The 19,559-nt window shown below is 44.9% G+C and overlaps 2 protein-coding genes across 6 annotated transcripts in view; both read right to left on the reverse strand.

Moving 5' to 3' along the window:
- The window catches only part of PNPLA7 (patatin like phospholipase domain containing 7), a 96,931-nt gene that overhangs the window by 46,159 nt on the left and 31,213 nt on the right, over nt 1-19,559 (reverse strand). For 3 of the 5 annotated variants that reach the window (XM_053373230.1, XM_053373227.1, XM_053373226.1), the window contains 3 exons: nt 10,042-10,102; nt 8,945-9,097; nt 531-594 (listed from right to left, as the gene is read on the reverse strand). In XM_053373230.1, the coding sequence (XP_053229205.1) occupies nt 531-594; nt 8,945-9,097; nt 10,042-10,102 (278 nt within the window). The remainder of the gene's footprint in view (nt 1-530; nt 595-8,944; nt 9,098-10,041; nt 10,103-19,559) is intronic. The other 2 variants (XM_053373231.1, XM_053373229.1) reach the window with 1 other exon arrangement.
- LOC128406171 (3-hydroxyacyl-CoA dehydrogenase type-2-like) lies at nt 18,249-19,072 on the reverse strand. The gene has a single exon (XM_053373232.1). The coding sequence runs from the start codon at nt 19,067-19,069 to the stop codon at nt 18,449-18,451; it is 621 nt and encodes a 206-aa protein (XP_053229207.1). The 5' UTR covers nt 19,070-19,072; the 3' UTR covers nt 18,249-18,448.

Genomic DNA, 19,559 nt, shown 5'->3' on the forward strand with positions numbered 1-19,559 from the left:
GAAATTAAGGGTGTTTCCCCCTCCTCTTTTCTTTTCTGTTTAATGGCAGTTTAAAATATTCAAGCTCCCTGCCAATCCCAGACTGGAGAATCTTAAACTTGTGCAGTTAGGGTTTATTTTCATTTTTTTAAATCCCATTTGCACTTCCACTGATGTATACTGTGTTGGTGGGGTCCACCTTGTTTTATTCACACAACATCCTTGTGAGGCAGGATAATTGAATTCAAATCAATTTTATGTATCGTTTTACATTGTTTGGACAACAGCATACTAAACATAATGAGGGGAGAAAAACCACATTAAAACAAAATAAATATTTTTTAAATCACCCAAAAATCACGTACAAAAATTACCCAGAACTATAAAATGCCCATCCCACCCACATAAGAATGCCAAAAATAAACCATCAAGAGACAGACTGCTAGGGCTATCCAAATGCCCAGGTGAATAAAAAAATCTTTGTCTGGTGCTAAAATGATGAAAAGCTCAAAACATCCGCCACAACGCTAAAGAGACAATGCAGGAGTTACCTGTCCAAAGCTGCAGAACCAAGTTGCTGTTTGATGTTGTCACTGGTGAGGACCAGAGCAGGACCTAGAAGAAGAGAATATATTTATTTATAAATATATATATCACTTTTCATCAAAAATATGTATCAGAGTGGTTTACAACAACTGTATATAAACTCATGCATTAAGAACCATATAAAAAGTTGAAATCAGAAATCAGCTAACTGTTGTGGAAAAATGTATTCTTGATTGCTTGCATAAGCCTCACAGAACAGAAAAGTTTTCAGCAGGCACTTAAAAGTTGAAGCGGAAAGTGCCTTCTGCATCTCTGTTGGCAAGGTGTTCTGCAGGAATGGGTCAATGATACAAAAGACACTATTTCTTGTTGTTATCAGATGAGCCTTGCCAACTTGAAGAATTAGTGACATTCCTGCAGATCATCTCAGTGACTGAGCTAGGATATAAGGATTCAGGCAGTCCCCAATGTATTGTGGAGCTAAGCTGTTCAGGGCTTTTAAATGTAATACAAGGACCTCAAACCAGGCTTGGTAGTAGATGGGCAACCAGTGCATATGATGGTGCCCCAGGTTGTTGGTCAGATGCCACCTCCAGGAGTTTGGCTGCTGCCTTCTGCACCAGCTGGAATTTCTGAACCTGGCCCAAGGGCAGCCACACACAGAGTGCTTCACAGTAATCCAGCTTCAAGTTTGCCAACACATGGACTACAGTGGTCAGCACAGCTGAGTGTCTTCCGAGCATCTAAAAACTCCAGAATCGCTGTCCTGCAAATCATGGCTTTTCCTTTAGCAAGCATACAAACCAAGAATGGCTCATCCTCATCGACTACCCCAGAGAAGCTGCAGAACAAATCAGCTGTCATTTCAGTATCCTGGTATAGCATTGAAACATCTTGAGTGTTCCTTCTTTTAAGTTTGAAAATAAAATGGGCTGTGGTCCAAGAAGCAGGGCAACATGTTTTGCCTGGAGAAGACTGCAGGTTCTGTCACCCGCTTACAGATACTGGGACCTTGAAGGATTTCTGTCTAAGCACATGAAATACTACTATCCTCTTTTGGAGAGCCACACAATAGAGACTGTTGCACTGTCTCAGATTTGCTCTGGCTGCTTCTCAGTATTGCTCATCAGTTGCCCCCTAAATCAAGAGACTGGTGCACCACTTTGGACTGAAGCGGGTGGTTTTTTAGAAAGTGGTGCTTCCACACAGAGACTCTCAGTACCTTCCTGCAAGGCCTCAGCGGAGGAGATTTTCTAGCTTCTTAGGACCACACATTCTGATTCACCCCTTTACTGACAGTTTCTGGATTCTGCCTACCAGGGCAAATACTAGCAGTACTGAGCCCTCATCTCACTTCTGGTGGGTGGTGTTACTGCTCATCTTCCATGCCCCAGCAGCAGAAAAGGTGAGCAACAAGGCCTTGAGGAATTTGGGGGAGCAGGGGACATTCTGGCAGCAGCGAAAGTGGTGGGGCAGACGGGACACAGCAGCGGGGGGAGGGCAAGGGGCAACACATTCCTGGTTTGCCTCAGGTGGTAAAACAGGATGGGCCACCCCTGGGAAAGGACACAGCTCCTTTCCAGTTAATATATGCTCCTCTGACTGGTTGCCTGGAGAAGGCTCCTAACTCGCCATGGGTGCGTGCATTTACAAGCATTTACCCTCCTAATTAGTAAACCTGAAAATCAGTCAAAAAGAAGCAGAGCTACACACGCAGCTCTTTATCTTGTATCTTTTGTTCAGCTCACTGACTCTGTAGACACAGGCCTCTGGATATATTTTTTTACCCTTCTGAACACTCCACAGAGGCCCTGAACCCTGCTTCTGAAAAAACAACTTCACCTCGTGCCCAAAGCCGCTTTGCTCGCTGCAGCTGCCTTTCGGCCCTATTTTTATTTGCTGCTATAAATGTCAACAAAGAACCAAAGCTCTCCCCCCAGAGTAACTGCGGCTGTAAGGCACATCAGATGGGAGGGGGGTGAGAAGTGAGGGAGAGAAGGAGAGAGAGAGAGAAAGCAAGGGATTAATGTCATGCCAGAAAGAGAAAGGTCACGGGTGGTATTGACAGAAGTGCTCGCACCGAGCAAAGTATGAAATATAAACCCTGCCAGAATCACAGCACAGAGCAAAATAACTCATTTTCCTATTAACGAAAGGCCGGCCCAGCTGCAAATTAGAGGAACAAGTTGCTCAGCGCCTGAATGAGCACCATGTGTATGGGATGTGGATGGCAGAGGGAAGAGGAGGGCACATGAGGCCATGAGAGTGATGGTCTCCTGGCCATAGTGCAGCAGTGTTCTTCTGAAAACTTGTTTCTGATGCTCATGTGTCACCACATCAAAGCAGGAAAGATCTACCACCATTCCCCTGAATACAAGTTGCCGAGGATCACAAGTGGGAAAGGGTGACTTTAATTATTGCACTGATATCCCACCCCTTTTTCTCTAAGGAACTAGAGGTGGTGTACATGGTTCTCCCCTTCCTCATTTAATCCACATACAACAACCCTACGAGGGAGGTTAGGATGAGAGGCAGTGATTGGCCCCCAAGGACACACCCAGCAGGCTTCATAGCTGAGTAGGGATTTGAAACTCTGGTTTCCCAGGTTCTAGTCTGACACTCTAGCCACAAATGAGTAGGTAAATATTTGCATTGGGGTGTATGTGTGATGCAAAATATATCTGTGGGAGAATTTCTCCTGCAAGTTCCAAAGGTCTTAGAAGCTAGCAGGGCTTTCATTGTAGCTGCCCCTATTTTCCGGAACAGCATTCCTCTTAAGAAACAACAGGTGCCCACTGTCCGCACTTTCCGGAAACAACAGAATATGTTATACAGCATTCCCAGCTATATAAATGGGTCTTTGCTACAGCTGTCCCACTTGTTAGGTTTTTAGTCTCATCTCAAATGTATTGCTGAATTTGTATTTGTGTTTTTAACTGTTTTTAATTATCTTATGTGTAAATTGTTTTGAGAAAGTGATTTATAAATCAACAACAATCAAAACACCACACCTTTGCTGCCTTCACATTCCCAGATGCCTGGTCTGCTCCTCTTCAATATCCTTATTCTCATTCTTCCTCTTTTTCTATGCAATTGCTACTGATTTTAGATTTGGTGGCACTGCAACTTTTCAGCTCATTTTCACCAATCTGGTGCACTTTCCACAAGACCCATCACAGACAGGAATCTCCTGGGGTAGATTTGCTGCAGGGCAGGCATGGGCAAGCAATAGGATCAACTTTGTTACAGTACTGAATCCCACACTTTAACCGAATGGCATGAAATGATGTCACTTTCCTCTTACACATTTTGTGAACCCAGAATGTCTCTCAGCTGCAGATTAGGAAAGCGATAGCACTCCCAAAAAGATACTAAGCATCAGCATTTTTTGCAGTGAAGTTATATTATTTTGGGACATGGGTGGTGCTGTGGTCTAAAACACAGAGCCTAGGGCTTGCTGATCAGAAGGTCAGCAGTTTGAATCCCCACAATGGGGTGAGCTCCAATTGCTCGGTCCCTGCTCCTGCCAACCTAGCAGTTTAAAAGCACGTCAAAGTGCAAGTAGATAAATAGGTACCACTTCGGCGGGAAGGTAAATGGTGTTTCCGTGCGCTGCTCTGGTTCGTCAGAAGTGGCTTAGTCATGCTAGCCACATGACCCGGAAGCCGTCTGCGGACAAACGCTGGCTCCCTCAGCCAGTAAAGCGAGATGAGCACCGCAACCCCAGAGTCATCCGCAACTGGGCGACTGTCCCTTTACTTTTACCTATATTCTTTATAAAAAAAACCAACCATACACACACAACAGGACAGGCACCTCCTCTACCCATCTCACAGCATCCATGTGGCTGTTTAAGTCACTAAACTCTTAATCAGCAAAAAGAGAAAGACGGGGATCTGTCTTGGCCATTGACACCAAGCAGTTTCAACAACGCACAGCAGACAACTCTTCCCCTAACAGCATCTAGAGGACACAGAAAATCATCCTTTCCTGGTAAACAACCTTCCCTGCCTCTCTCTATCACACACAAATACACTTCTCGAGCCTGCACTGGGATGAGTCACAGATCCTGATGCTTGAAGCAAAGTGGTGCATGTGCCTCTCGCACACTCAACTGCATCCTCATTACAGTGCAGAGGCGGTTTTGGCTGCTGTTCTGGGACTTTGTTAGAAGGAAACCCAGGTCTGCAACCTGACTCAGAATTTAGGACCCCACACTGATTTCTGAAAAAGGAGATACAGAATATGTGAAGTTAACTGCCCCAGGGAAGATTATTTCTTAGGTGTTTTGACCATTACCCTCTTTTAAGAACATAAGAATAGCACAGTCACTGTGGATAGCAGCCATTGAAAGCCTTATCCTCCGCGTATTTGTCTAATCTTCTTTTAAAGTTGGTAAGTCATCACTGCCCCCTGTGGAAGCAAGTCCCATAATTTAACTAGGTGCTGCATTTTAAATTTATATTCCCCTCCACATTCTCATAAGATTTGTTAAAGCAGGTAAACTCTCAAACACCTCTCACCACAAACATGTGACACACACACCCCAACTCTCCATTTTGGGATTTGTGAGAGTCTCCCATAATAATAATAATAATAATAATAATAATAATAATAATAATAATAATAGGTCTTCGAGGGGAAATGGGCTGACAGCACATCCAGAAGAGAAAAGGAAGCTATTTCAACCGGCTGGATGGTTACGTGGGAGCTGGTTGAAGTTAAATCCTTTGAAGAAAGAGGTCCTTTGGCTGGGTCGAGATGATATGGGGTTGAGGAGACAACTCTCATCCCTTGTGGGGGTGTAATTAGTGCCAGCGCCTTCCGTCAGGAGTTTGGGTGTAACCTTTGATGCCTCCCTTTCTATGGAGGCGCAGGTTACAACTATAATAAAGGTGGCATATTTTCATCTCCGCCAAGCTAAGCAGTTGGTCCCCTACCTCTCTCGCCCCGACCTCGCCACTGTGATCCATGCGACGGTCACCTCCAGGTTTGATTATTGTAACTCACTCTATGTGGGGCTGCCCTTGAAACTGACCCAGAAACTCCAGCGGGTGCAGAATGCTGCGGCAAGACTCCTTACGGGGTCCTTACCGCAGGATCACATTCACCCAGTGCTATACCAGCTGCACTGGCTCCCGATGGAGTACAGGATCAAGTTTAAGGTGCTGGTTTTAACCTTTAAAGTCCTATACGGCCTAGGACCCTCATACCTACAGGACTGTCTCTCTTGGTAGGCCCCACGGAGGATCTTACGGTCTGCAGATAACAACATTCAAAAGATTCCGGGCCCCAGAGAGATCAGACTGGCCTCGACCAGAGCCAGGGCTTTTTCGGCCATGGCCCCGGTCTGGTGGAACACTCTCTCACAAGAGACTAGGGCCCTGCGGGATTTGACATCTTTCCTTAGGGCCTGAAAGATGGAGCTGTTCCGCCAGGCCTTTGGTCAGGATTCAGTCTGACTCATTTTCTCCTTGTTTAAGAACAAGAACGAAGGAGGTTCCCAGCCCACTCACAGGTGCTTATAATATCAGTGGAAACAGTTGGTAACCGCCTTTAATTTTAACCTGAAGATTGCCACTTGTCCAGTTTTAATTTTAATTTGTTTGAATTAATTGTGGGGTGTATCTTAATTTATTGATCGCTTGTTTTATGCATTGTCTTACTTCTATGATGTTAGCCATTCAGAGCCCGGCTTTGGCCAGGGAGGGCGGGATATAAATAAAATTTATTATTATTATATTATTATTATTATTTGCACAATTACCCTGTGGAATGCGTTGCCACAAGATGTAGGTGTGGCCACCTCAGGGAAGGGTAGCAGCTCAGTGGCAGGGCATCTGCTTAATCTCCAAGTAGGGAGTGTCTCCTGTCTGAAAGCCTGGAGAACTGCTGCCAGTCAGTGTGGAGGATACAGAGCTAAATGAACCAAGGTTCTGACTCGGTATAAGGCATGTTCTTAAGTTCTTAAAGAGGGATTTGGCAAATGGTGAAAAGGCAGGCCAAGAGGTGAAGTAACAAGCTGTTTTGGTCAACAGCTATTAGCACTGATGGTTGAATGGAATCTCCACATTCAAAGGCAGGATGTGACCTGGCGTGAGAGGTATCTGGCTTAGGGAGAGTCTCAAGGGCCAGACAGAGAGGTGTGGAGGGCCACATGCAATCCTGAGGTTCCCCATCCCTGAGCCTGACCATCAGAATCATGGAAACATAGAATCATAGCATTGAAAGGGGTCCCAATTGTCATCTAGCCCAGCCCCCTGCAATGCAGGAATCTCAGCTAAAGCATCCATGACAGATGGCCATCCAACCTCTGCTTAAAAACCTCCAAGGAAGGAGAATCCACAACCTCCCAAGGGAGACTGTCCCACTGTCTCTTTTGATGCTTCTGATCTAGCTTAAGGATCCATGTAGAGTGCATAGAGTGAAGAGGCACAGGAATATTAAGGACTGGAGAGCAAAGAAACCAGCATTGCTGAGGCTCGCTGAGGGCTGTCTCCGCAAACACTGATTTGTGCCCCCCAACCCCCTCACAAAAAAAGACGTCATCCATCCACGCAAACAGTGCTGATGACAAGGCCCTCTCTGCACGAGAATGGCACTGTGCTGCTTGCCAGACAACACTCAAAAGGGGTGGGTGGGTGGAACCCTGCATGACTTCACTAAACAAAGCAGGCTTTCAGCCTTTTGAAAAAATTGACGGGTAGAAGGTTTGCAGGACAGGAGCTATGGCTCTTTTGTGGGAAAAGCCGTCAGAAAGCCAGAAATTGGATGAAACAGAGTGGGGCTGCTGTGCTAAGAGGTGGATGAATAAGATAAAGGAGAAAGGCTGGAGTCTTTGAGTTGGGATTTGAATGTGGCTAAATATATCAGCCCAGCCTTTGCCCATCTAGCGTCCCCCTCCTTCAATAATTTATTATCTGCCCTTCACCCTCAGTTCACAAGGTGGGTTACAACAATTAAAATGCAGAATTAAAAATAGTTCACAACAACTTACAATCACAGAAATAAGGTGGGTCCTTTAAAAAGTGTTAAAGGCCAAGCAAGGTAAAGAAGCACAACTTCAGCATTTGCCGGAAGGTGTATAATGAAGGTGCCAGATGCAGCTCTGTGGGAAGGGATTTCCACAAATTGGGGGCTGCCACAAAGAAGGCCCTCTTCCAGGCCACCCCACCCCCAGTCTCTGAGGATGGAGGGACTATCAAGATTAAAAGAAATATTAGATTTGCATGTTTGGGTAGGCTTGGCAAAACAAAAACTGTTTTAAGCAGGCAATGAAAGTAGTACAGTCCAAGAAGGTCTGTCGGGAAGAAGGTGGTCTTCCAGTCTGAGTCGCTTAAGGCTTTTAAATACAAACATGAGCAACCTGAATTGGGCCCAGAAATGAATTGGATGATGATTCCCATAAGCCCCAGCCAGTGCCTCCCTGTTTCTTGGTGCTTCCCCATTGTTGCTCAACAGCCAGTCTGCCTTCCTTTATCTTCTGCTTCTTCAACCTGCTGACCTGACTTCCTGCCAGAGAGGATGCTTTCCTGGCTTTCAGGCACTGCTTGGACATTGCCTTATGAGCTGATCATCACTTTCGTCAGTGTTGTCTTCGGCTGTGGCCCAGGCAAGCCTTATTCCTGGTCAATGTCCCAACAGAGGCTTTGCATTGGGTCTTAGCTGGGGGCTAGCCAGGATTTGCCACTCTGACCTGCAGTGCTTCAACTGCCCAACACAGATCAAGGGATAGAAAAGAATTGAACATGGAGAGGAAAATATTGGGAAGAGAGAAAAGTTCAAGTCACACACACACACAGTATCTTTCTAATTCACCCTTGGGTCTTGGAAGCCAGAATATGAGGCCCCCTGTCAAATATTTTGGGATGTATCCAACTAAGCTCTACTCAGGGTAGACCCAATGAAATTAATGTTAGTCACACCCATCAGTTTCAAATGGGCCTTCTCCGCGTAGGATGTACATTGGATGCTACATAATGTAACACTGGCTAATACAAAATATTTATCCTGTGCTGGTAAGAAAGAGAACTTTCAGCATGGCAGCACCTACACTCCGGAGGCAGTGCACAGGCAAGTACTTTCACTGTACTACTTTCACCGCCTGCTTAAAACAGTCTTTGTTTAGCTAATCCTACCCAAACATGCAAATCTAATTGGTACTGATTGTACCAAATCAGTCGGCAAAGGCCAACATTTCTTTTAAACTGATAATTTAACTTTGGCTTTCATTGATAGTTTTAATGTATATTTTATGTGTGTGTTTTGCAAACTGCTTAAAGGTTTTATTTGGAGTTAAGTCATATACAAAGGTTTTTAAATCAAATAAATAAACAAATACAGCCTTTGGATGCCCCCCCTGCCCCTTCCTCCCATCCATTTAATGGGGCCAACAACATCACCTGCTGAGACCTCTTACCGATAGCGCAGAGGGCGTGCTTGAGCTCCAGGGTGAAGGTGGAGAGAGGCACATCTTCTGACACAGGCATGATGGCGACTGTGGAGAGGTTGCTAGCAGGGTTGCTGGCATCCCATTTGCTCCCAGAAGCATGCAGTCCAAGTGGGTGACCTGCTGTGAAGAACAGCCATTCAGAAAGCTGCACATTATTCACACCACTCCCAAACACACACAAACACATGCACTTGCCAGGGCTGGCTCTACTGTTTGGGCAGGATGAAGCCTTAGGTGGCTGCTATTTTATTTTATTTTTTATTTATTGGTTTTCAAAAGTGTATAAGAAAATACAAACACCAGGCAATTAATTCCTAGTGTCATGAAAGGGACAAGCTGTTAGTTGCAGAATTTACCATTATTTATTTATAGGAATACTTCAGAAGTGCTATAACATAATTCTATTTTTAAAAATACATACAATCATTCAGGCCTGTTGGCAGAAACCAAGTCTTCAAGAGATGTCAGAGTGTCAAAGGCAAGGGGGCCTGTCACATCTCTGATAGAAGTGTGTTCTACAGTACTGGGCTGGCAACACTAAATGCTTGATTTCTGCTTGTGGGCCAGTCCAGACTTCCAGCCTCTGTAACAATTGTTGTGCAATGTCAATGCCTGGAAATAAATTCCTGAATGGAAATATTCTTAGCCACATATTTAGGCTCTGTTGTTCAGAATGTTAGCTCATTTCTGCTCCAAGTTTCCAGTCACAGAAAAAGGAAGAATAGAAACAGCGGAAAAATGGGTAAGAGTGGAGGGAAATGTAATAAGCATGGATCAGTCAATGCTGGACTGTACAAAGCTCAATCACACACACACAGAGAGAGAGAGAGAGAGAGAGAGAGAGAGAGAGGAGGGGGCAGAACTACAGTGTAAGGACAGTTCCAGCAGTGCAATCATCTCTCCAGCCAATAGCAGCGCTCCAATCACCTTAAAGAAAGAGCCAATTGGCTGGTTCTTCCACCCCAAGGAGAGTGTGGAAGTGGAAACAGCCAATCCCTCTCCACCTTGCCAAGCCCCAACACATGGGAAAGGGAAAAAGGGGAGGCAAGGATGCATCGTCCTACCCCCTTGCTGAAGGCTGCCAAGGATCTTCTCGCCAAGCAAATGGATAAGCCGAGTCACAACCTGGCAAGAGACACACAAACATCAGACCAAACAGTGCTGAGGGATGGCAGAAGTGTCTTTAACAGGCAGCCGCATTGAGATTTATTGGGGTGGGGGGACGACACACAACGGATTGTAAATGGAGCATAGCCAAGATGCTCGGAGGCTGGAGGCTCCTTGATACAAAAGAAAAGCTTCAAGGGAAACAATGGTTCCTTTGCTAAAGTTTTGCAATAAGTTAATTTCCCCCAGAAATGCATTCTTCCTGCTTTGAAGGCTCTGTTTTAACCCTTTCAACTTTGTTCAAAGGGCATTTATCCGTTTGTGTGTGAGTGTGTGTGTGTGTGTATAAAGACAAGAAAGCATTTCTTCACACAGTGCAAACTATGGAACTCTCTCCCACAGGAGGCAGTGATGGCCACCACCTTGAATGGCTTTAAAAGGGGGTTAGAAAAAAATGTGTAGGTTAAGGCTACTCGCCATGATAACTATGCTCTGCCTCCACAGTCGGAGACAGTAATGCTTGAAAGCGAGTTGCTGAAAACTGCAAGAGGGGATGGAGCTTTGACACTGGAAACTGAATGAGGAAACTGAATGAGATGGGCCACTGGCTGATCCAACAGGGCTCTTCTTATGTTCTTATGGAGCACACATGGGATACACTGCTCATTTTAACCTAACAATTCCATGGTATAAGTTAGACAGAGAAACTGTGATGAAATATCTGGCCCAGAGTCAGCTTTGTGGCTGTAATTTGAACCTGACTTTGAACCTGGATCTTAGGCTTGATAGTTATTCCATTGTACCATAGAGGGAGGAAGAGAAGGTCAAGGTAAACTTATGGTGGCCAAAGGAAGCTCCCTTGTACCAAATCAGACCACTGGTCCACCTAGCTCAGTATATAGTCTCTACACAGACTGGCAGCAGCTCCTCAGGATTTCTCCCAGGTAGGGATGTCTCTTCCTCCTCTGCCTAGAGATGCTGGAGATTGCAACTGGGACCTTCTGCCTGCAAAGTAGATGTTCCACCACTGTACAGTTGTACCTCGGTTTTTGAACAGCTTAGTTCTCGAACATTTTGGCTCCCGAATGCTGCCAACCCGGAAGTGAGTGTTCTGGTTTGCAAACTATTTTTGGAAGCCAAACGTCCAATGGGGCTTCCGCAGCAATCAGAAGCCGTGCTTTGGTTTCCAAAAGTTTTGGAAGTCGAACAGACTTCTGGAATGGATTCCGTTTGACTTCCAAGGTACTACTGTACTATGGTCCTTCCCAGGAACGCAGGAAGTTGCCTGATACCAAGTCAGGCCACTGCCCCATTTAGAATAGTATTTTCTGCACTGACTGGCAACAGTTCTCCAGGGCTTCAGGCAGTCCCACCTGGAGATGATGGAGACTGAACCTTCTGCATGTCATGGAGATGCTTTCCCACTGAGCCACAGCCCATTCTGTACACTCTTAGAGCTGCCCTTGTTCTTTCCCCTGAGGTAGCAGCTTAAATTATGCAGGACAAAACTGGAAATAATATAGGTGGATAGACCTCTATAGGTGTGTGCATATACATGTGTACACACACACACACTGTTGTGCTATGCTCACTCTACTCACCAATCCACCCACTCCTGCCATTCCCCCATATTAACCCTTCCCCCCATTAACCCCCTAGGATTTCTTTCCACCTCGTGCAACTTCTTAGCTCACTTTTCACCTTGATTGATATGTTGGTAGGGAGGCAAAGAATTAAAAGCGCAGCATATTCACAGCCCTGCCCATTAACCTCCCAAGCATGACCTTGGGGTCATGGAGGAAAGAGTTTGCAGCCCTCTGCCAGAAGCTGCGCTCCTTCATGTGACTTGCTATAAAAACAGGCGCGCACACAAGCACACACACACAAATCCCAAATGCAGCTCTGAGTGAGCACACAGCAGGTTGCTTACTGCCACTGGTTGAGTCACACTGGCGCTGCCATGGCGACGCACCAGGAACATCAATTTCGGATTTGAACAAGGCGAGCAGCATACGATTTCCTTGGAGTTTTAAAAGCATGCTGAGCACTTCGCTCGTACACACACACACACACACACACACACACACATATGGGTACACAGGGTTTTTTTTCTATATAAAGAGAGAGAATATAGTTCTACTATATTTCTATGATGCCAGTAACCAAAACAAACCAAATTGCTTGAGCTCTTCTGATATTGGCAAGAAACGCCACTATAGTAGCATGAGAGATTCCCACTGAAGCAAATAATGTCTTCAGACAAAGCTGCGGGGGAACAATCTAAAGCCAATTGGAAAAGAGAGAGTGCCAACCTGATGTCACTTAAATTTCCTATGGCTGTTTTGAACATCATTATTGCAGCTTAGACTTTTTAGTATTTCATTATTTAGGCCTTATGAATGGAACTAGGAATGGAGGCTGAGATATATATATTTAATATTACGTGATGTCTGGATTTGCTATCAGCCTTGAGCTTCCTTTGAAAACTGGGGGTTGGCAATATTAGAAGTTATTAAAACAAACAAATCTTTCCAACTTAGCTACTCACTTGAATTCCGGCACATTTTTGCACAGGTGTATGCAAGAAAGTTTCTGAATTGGGTTCCAAACCAAACAGTGGCCAACCAGGTACTCTGGGAAAGTTATAAGCACGGGACAAAGGAGATTATTCGCCTCTGTTGCTTAAACCCGCCCCCTCCCGGTCAACAATTCAGTAGTACACTGCTGCTATACATGTAGGTTGCAGTTCACTGCCATGATTAAACAGCTGCGATAAGCCAGCCGTCTGTGCATTTATCACCTACGCTTTTTTAAAAGCCAATGCATATCATGCTACTGGATTCTCTAAGTCAGGAGTGGAGAAGCTCTGGTCCTCCCATATGTTGCTGAACTACAACTTCCATCAGCCTTAGCAAGCATGGCTAATGGCAAGGGACAATGGGAGTTGCAGTTCAGCAACATCTGGAGGCCCAAAGATTCCCCACACCTACTCTAAGTCAAAATACTTTTTAGACTAATGATCTAGTATTAACACATGCATACATTTGAGGACCTACTTTTGAATGCTATATTTGTACTGTGCTGAGAACCACCTTAGCTCAGGTCACAACTCAACAGTGGGCCTTGACCCACCAGCTGAAGACAAACAGCTTTAAGGGACTGATGGTTTGACAGAAATGGTAGTTCTTTCTGTCTGGCCCTGAACCAAGTGCTGATCAGCTTCAATCTGGGCAATTCCAAATTCTAGCTTTTATGAAGTAGGAGGGGGAAATCCATAATTCCTAGCATCCATAACTTCATAAACATCTCCCTACTACCTAAAGCCACTTACAAGAATAGATCCACATTCATTCTTTTCATCCACACACACATTCCAGAAATCCTGGGATGGCACCCACATTCTGATTATCTTTACTCCCACTTAAAAATCAAAATGAAGTTTCTAGTCCCTTACAATTGTACAGGCTGAGGGTGGGAAAGAAGTGTCAAATCAATTTGCTTCCTTTGCAGTAACAGTGCTCTGACCCCTTCATAGTTTCTACCGCCCTTTTCATTAAGGGTGGATTGGAAGCAACGGATCACTCTGAAGCCAAGCTTCACTTTTCCCACATACGTCTGCAGTGACAAAACTGAGGCTGCAATTGCAACCACAGTGCCTATGTTGTAAGACCCAAGCAACCGTGCAGCACTTCAAGGACACAGCCCCTCGTCCGGGGGCGGGGAACAGCAGAGGTAATTTATCACAATCCCCAGAGACGCCTCTGGACTTATGCACAGCAGCCACAAAGTACTCAAAGTGTAATTTTTAAAAAGATTAATTGTTAAGCAGACCCCTTTACAGATCCAGAGGTGGGTCAAGTCCCCAGCTTCAGAAAAATGCAAATACTGCAGATGAGAAGCCATTCATCACTCCAACTGAGAGCCAAAGTACATCACCATGTGAAGCAGAAAGTACATGACCTGTCAAGCCCCCAGACCCAATGTCTCTCCTTGCTTTCTTGAGGGTGGACTTGCTCCGCACCAAAAACCCCTCTTGAACTGACCATGAACAAAACGACCATGAGAAAAAAGCAAGACTTGTTTGAAAAGAAAAAGATATTGCTTTGGAGTAATTGGAAGAAAATCAGGACACCACCCATAAAGGATTGGGCAATTAAAATCTGGGATGCTGTCTACGTGATAAAGCTTACGAAGGTTGTGAGAACCAGAGAAGGCAGGCAATTTGATAACCTCTTAATAGAAAAATGGAATCCCATAATAAGCAATTTGGTGTAACAAGGTTCAATACAATGTAAATCCGTTCATACTGCTTGAGACTTCATGATTTCAGTACATCTGATTTAAATCCTATTTTTGCTTCCATTCTCTGTTCTGGGTAGTGCTGTCATATTACTGTTTCTTTGCCTTTGTAAGCTTTCAAATGATAAATTTAAGAAAAAATATTGCTTTGGAAAGACCCATTAACATTCAGGGTGCAAGGTAGAACATACTCACTCTGTGAGGAAGGGGATATCAATTGGTAGTAGAAGGGTTTTGTGGTTTTATTTCCTTTGATTCCTTCTAGTTTTCCTAGCCCATAATGGGAATTTTGTTGAAACTATTTTTTTTTTTTATAATATTTTTATTGAACAATTTTTTATATAACAGAAACAAAACATACATAAACAAACATTCAACAATAATAAAGCATAAAACAAGTACCATTTCATAACCCAATTTCTAAACCTTACTTCCTCGACCTCCTCTTACTTCCCGTTTCTGTATTCCAAATTCTTACAGTTATTCAGCGAAATCTTGCCTTATTTTATTATAAATTTATGCTAATCACCCTTATTCTCTTTGTCATAACCATTACTGATAGTAACCATTTGTTTTAATCCAACATCATTCTAACTGTCTCCAATTTTATAATGTTTCTTTAAATAGTCCTTGAACTTTTTCCATTCTTCTTCCGCCGCTTCTCTTCCCTGGTCTCGGATTCTGCTCGTCATCTCTGCCAAGCTCATATAGTCCATCACCTTCATCTGCCATTCTTCCAGTGTGGGTAGATCCTGTGTCTTCCAGTACTTTGCAATGAGTATTCTAGCTGCTGTTGTGGCATACATAAAGAAGGTTGTATCTGTCTTTAGCACCCCCTGGCCGACAATACCCAAGAGAAAGGCCTCTGGTTTCTTGGGGAAAGTATATTTAAATACCTTTTTCAGTTCATTATAAATCATTTCCCAGAATGCCTTAATCTTTGGGCATGTCCACCAGAGGTGAAAAAATGTGCCTTCCTTTTCCTTACATTTCCAACATTTATTGTCAGGCAAATGGTAGATCTTTGCCAGCTTGACTGGGGTTATGTACCACCTATAAATCATTTTCATTATATTTTCTCTTAAGGCGTTACACGCCGTAGACTTCCGGGTTAGCGGGACTTCCGGGTTAGCGCCAGCGCTGAATGGCGGATTTCTCCCGGAGCTCCGGGAGAGATCTGCTTCGCGGGTTCGGGTCTTGTTGCTCACGGCGGAGCAAAGACCCTTTGTTGAAACTATTTATCCCATGTGCACTCCTGCAACCTCTTCCTCCACAGAATGGCAGCAAGCACAACAGCTGTCTCTTATTACTATCCTGAAAACCCTGGGAAGATAGGAATAGGGTGCAACAGATCCAAGGTCACCCAAAGACGTCCCATGTCTGGATTTGAACCCAAATCCAAAGGCTACTCTCTAAACCACCGCCATTTAGGTACATTAAGAGATGTATATAAATTTGACTCAAGAGTAGACCCATTGAAATTAATTGACCAAAGTTAGTCACTGCAGGGTGTTGAACTAGATTTTCCCCAGGGTCTCTTCCAAATCTACAATTCTATGATTCTATGTATATCAGTTTCAATGGGTCCACTATTTTGGGTCCTGGTTATGTCTGATGTAGTTTTATCGTAACCAGTTAACTGTGTTTTATTTCAAAAATTACACATCCCTTACATGGGAGTAAAGAAAGCTGCCTATTACCAAGCAACACCACTGGTCCATCTAGATCAGTATTGTCCACCTATGGGCATCAGCTCTCCAAGGTTTCAGGCAGGACAAATTCCCAGCCCTTCCTGAAGCACTGAACCTGGGACCTTCTGCATGGAAGTCAGATGCCCAATGCCCCTTTCAGTAACCCTAGGGCTGCCTGTGGCCCTCACATTCCTTTAGGTGCTATGGGGGTAAAAGAGAGATAGAGAAAAGGGGTTAAAAGAGAGGGGGGTTGTCCAACCTATTTTTGGATTTGGTTACCCCCCCTCCCACCTTTGATTCTAGCCCTGTGCAGCACTGGTATTCAGTCCCCCTGCCCTGACAGAAAAAAGGCTACTCACCCCTGCCCCTAAGCTAATCTAAGATGCTTGTCAGTACACAGGCTGATTGACAGCCTGCTTTTCATAGCACCTGTAATTCACCTACTTTTAAAAAACCAAAAACAGACCTGGTTTGGGGCAAAGAATTTCCCCAACCTCCACTGCCTATTAAGCTAAAAAAAAACCCAAAAAAATTAGTTCCATGGCCCTATTTCCATATGAAGACAATAACAGTGTTGCTGGCAAATAATACACAGATGGAGCTATATTCTAAATATAGAGGAGCAAAAGAGGCTTTAAACACAAACGAAGGCAGGGGGGAGGCAGAGAGGGGGAGAGAGAAGAGAAGGGAAGTCTGCACGTTAATAGTCAGGACAGCAGCAGGCAGAAACTCCGAAAGAAGAGGAAAAATGCCATCAAGTGGGGTCAGGAAGAGTCAAAAGGTCAGACAAGAGTCAAAAGGTTACTGCCTTCCAGATCCAATATAATCAATTTTGGTCCTGCATACTGTGATCAATAAGCCTTTCATCAATGAGGGGACCAACAGAGAGCAGCTCTTTAAAACCAACACATAATTATGTACAAGTGACTCCCCACTTATGCAAGGATTACGTAAATACTCGTAAATAAGGAGCCCCATCAGAGTGGGGAACTAAGGCGATTTCGTCTTCTTTTACAACAAAAGTGGTTCAGAGCTCTTCGGAACCCTGCCTAACAAAAAGCAACCCATTGCCTCAAGATCGCCAGAAAGGGCAGGGAACAGCTCGCTTGAGCCCACTGTAATACAGCTTCTCGCCCAACAACTGTTGAATAGGGTAGTGCAGGAAGCAGCAAGAGCTTCTGTGTGCCATTTTGGAGCCCATAAGTCCTTTTCTCTCTTTTTTAAGCCTTTAAAGCCTCTTTGTGCTCTGGGGAGGGTATCCTTTCAAGCCACAAGGACTTTCCAGCTCTCTCCAGCCATTTGAATTGATTTGAACTGATTGATTGATTTCCCAGCACCGCACAGTCGCGTATGAGTCAATTGCGTGTAACTGGGAAGATGCCTGTATTGATAGACAAACTGAGCTAATTCCATGGGGGCAGTGGGAGAAAAAGTCAAAAGTTTTTTGGCATCAAAGCAGATGATCTCAACAACTCCTCCTGCCCACGACTCAAGTGATGGGCCTGGAGATGTCCACAAAGCCCATCACTGATTGGTTACTGCACCGGCTGTGCATGCAAAAGGTCTCCAGATTCAATCCCAAGGATCTCCAGAAAGGACTGAGAAAGAGTCATGCCCAAAATCTTGGAGAGCTCTTGCCAATCAGCACAGACTGAGGGTGGAGAAATCTGTGGCCCTACAATGGATGTTGGATTCCAGCTCTCATCAGTCCAAGTCAGTGTGGTCAATAGTCATGGATGATGGGAGTAGGGTCACATTTATGCCATACATTTAAAGTAATTGAATAGTAATTGTTTCCCTCGAGGAATTACAGGAGCTGCGGTTTGTTCAGGGCTGCTGAGAGTTGTCAGGAGACCCCGCTATTCCACTACTAGAGCTACCATTCTCAGAGTGGCTTCACAATGAATCCCGCTTCACAGGAAAAGTTGGGAACTGTAGCTCTGGGAGGGGAATAAGGTGTCTCCTAACAACTCTTGACACCCTTAATTAGTTATACGTCTCAGAATTCCTTGGGAGAAGCCATGACTTTTCAAAGTGATACCATAGTACTTGAAATGTATCATGTGAATGTGGCCCTGGAATCAGACATCATCTGGAGGACCAACTCTGGCACAGACGATACTGAACTAGATACATGTGCACATGTGTTTTTATTCTGTCTGACAATATTTTTTTTTAACAATTAATTCATTTATTATAGTCCAGATGTTAATCATTTGCTTTTGCTAACCTAGATTCCAGCTGAGGAAACATAGCAGAGGCAGCTGTAATCATCAGCAGATTCAAAAGTACCATGATTATGGTCCAGTGGACAGAGAAACAATCCCTGACTTGTGATGGGGAAGCAAACCCCTTCCAGGGCCAAGCTTACAGTTCAGGGCTGCATTCGGATAGCCCCATCAAGCCGGATCACCTCACCATTGAGCATGGGGTTCTCCACTATGCATTGCACCAGGTGGGCATACTCCTCCGGAGCACCAAGACGACTTGGGAAGGGCACCTGCCGTGCCAGGAATGTCCTCACTTTCTCAGGAAGTGATGCCAGAAGAGGTGTTGCAAAGAGACCTGGTGCAATGGTAACTACTCGGATCCCCAAAGGTGCAAGATCCCGAGCGATGGGCAGTGTCATTCCCACAATGCCTCCTTTGGAAGCGGAATAGGCAGCCTGGCCAACCTGCCCCTCAAAGGCAGCCGCACTGGCAGTGTTGATGATTACCCCTCTGTGCCCATCTGAGTCAGGCTCATTCCGTCCCATTTCACCTGCTGTCAGACGGATTACGTTGAATGTTCCAGCAATATTCACATCAGCCGGAGCAAAGATGCATCTCTCTCCCAGCGATTTGGCCACGCTCTCCCCCTCGGACTTGGGCAGATCCACAAGCACAGCGCTGCCTCCCTGTTGCACCAGCCGCTCTGCCGTGGCCCAGCCTAGGCCTGAAGCCCCACCGGTCACCAGGCCAACCATTCCCTTCACGCACCTCAGCGCCGCCGCCATGTTTCTCCCGGAGCCCCGCCCCCTATCTGACAATTGTGTAACACACTGTGCCGGGATGCAGAGGAGGAGGAGGAATCTAGAGCCTGACCACCCACCTTGAGCTGGAATTTTTTTGCATTCCTGGCAAGGTTGGCTGGGCCTACATCATCACATCAAGCAGGTGGTTTTTGATAGCCCAGCTGTTGAATTTCACAGTAAGTTGCGCTTCAATTTAAAAGCACAAGGCGCATACTAGACCCAAGGGGGAAATCTTGGATTCCTTTTTTTGAAAAGCACAAGTGTGCCTCCACCGAGTCACCTTTTAGAAATAAAATTAAAAGGAACAGGCAAGCCAAAGGAATAGACCCTTAATATAAACCGAACATAAAGGTGTATTGCCAGAAGGATGTAGACATTTGACTCCGATATCAAGCAACAAGCCAGGCCCAGGAAGACAATGGTTCAAATCCCTGCTTCTGCAATTTGTTTTGGAAAGTTCTCTATTTGTTAC

The sequence above is a fragment of the Podarcis raffonei genome, chromosome Z (assembly GCF_027172205.1).
Source record: "Podarcis raffonei isolate rPodRaf1 chromosome Z, rPodRaf1.pri, whole genome shotgun sequence".
NCBI lineage: Eukaryota > Metazoa > Chordata > Lepidosauria > Squamata > Lacertidae > Podarcis > Podarcis raffonei.

What these genes read in the sequence shown, in the direction of transcription:
- LOC128406171 (XM_053373232.1), bottom strand. Translation starts at nt 19,069, where the DNA reads ATGGCGGCGGCGCTGAGGTGCGTGAAGGGAATGGTTGGCCTGGTGACC.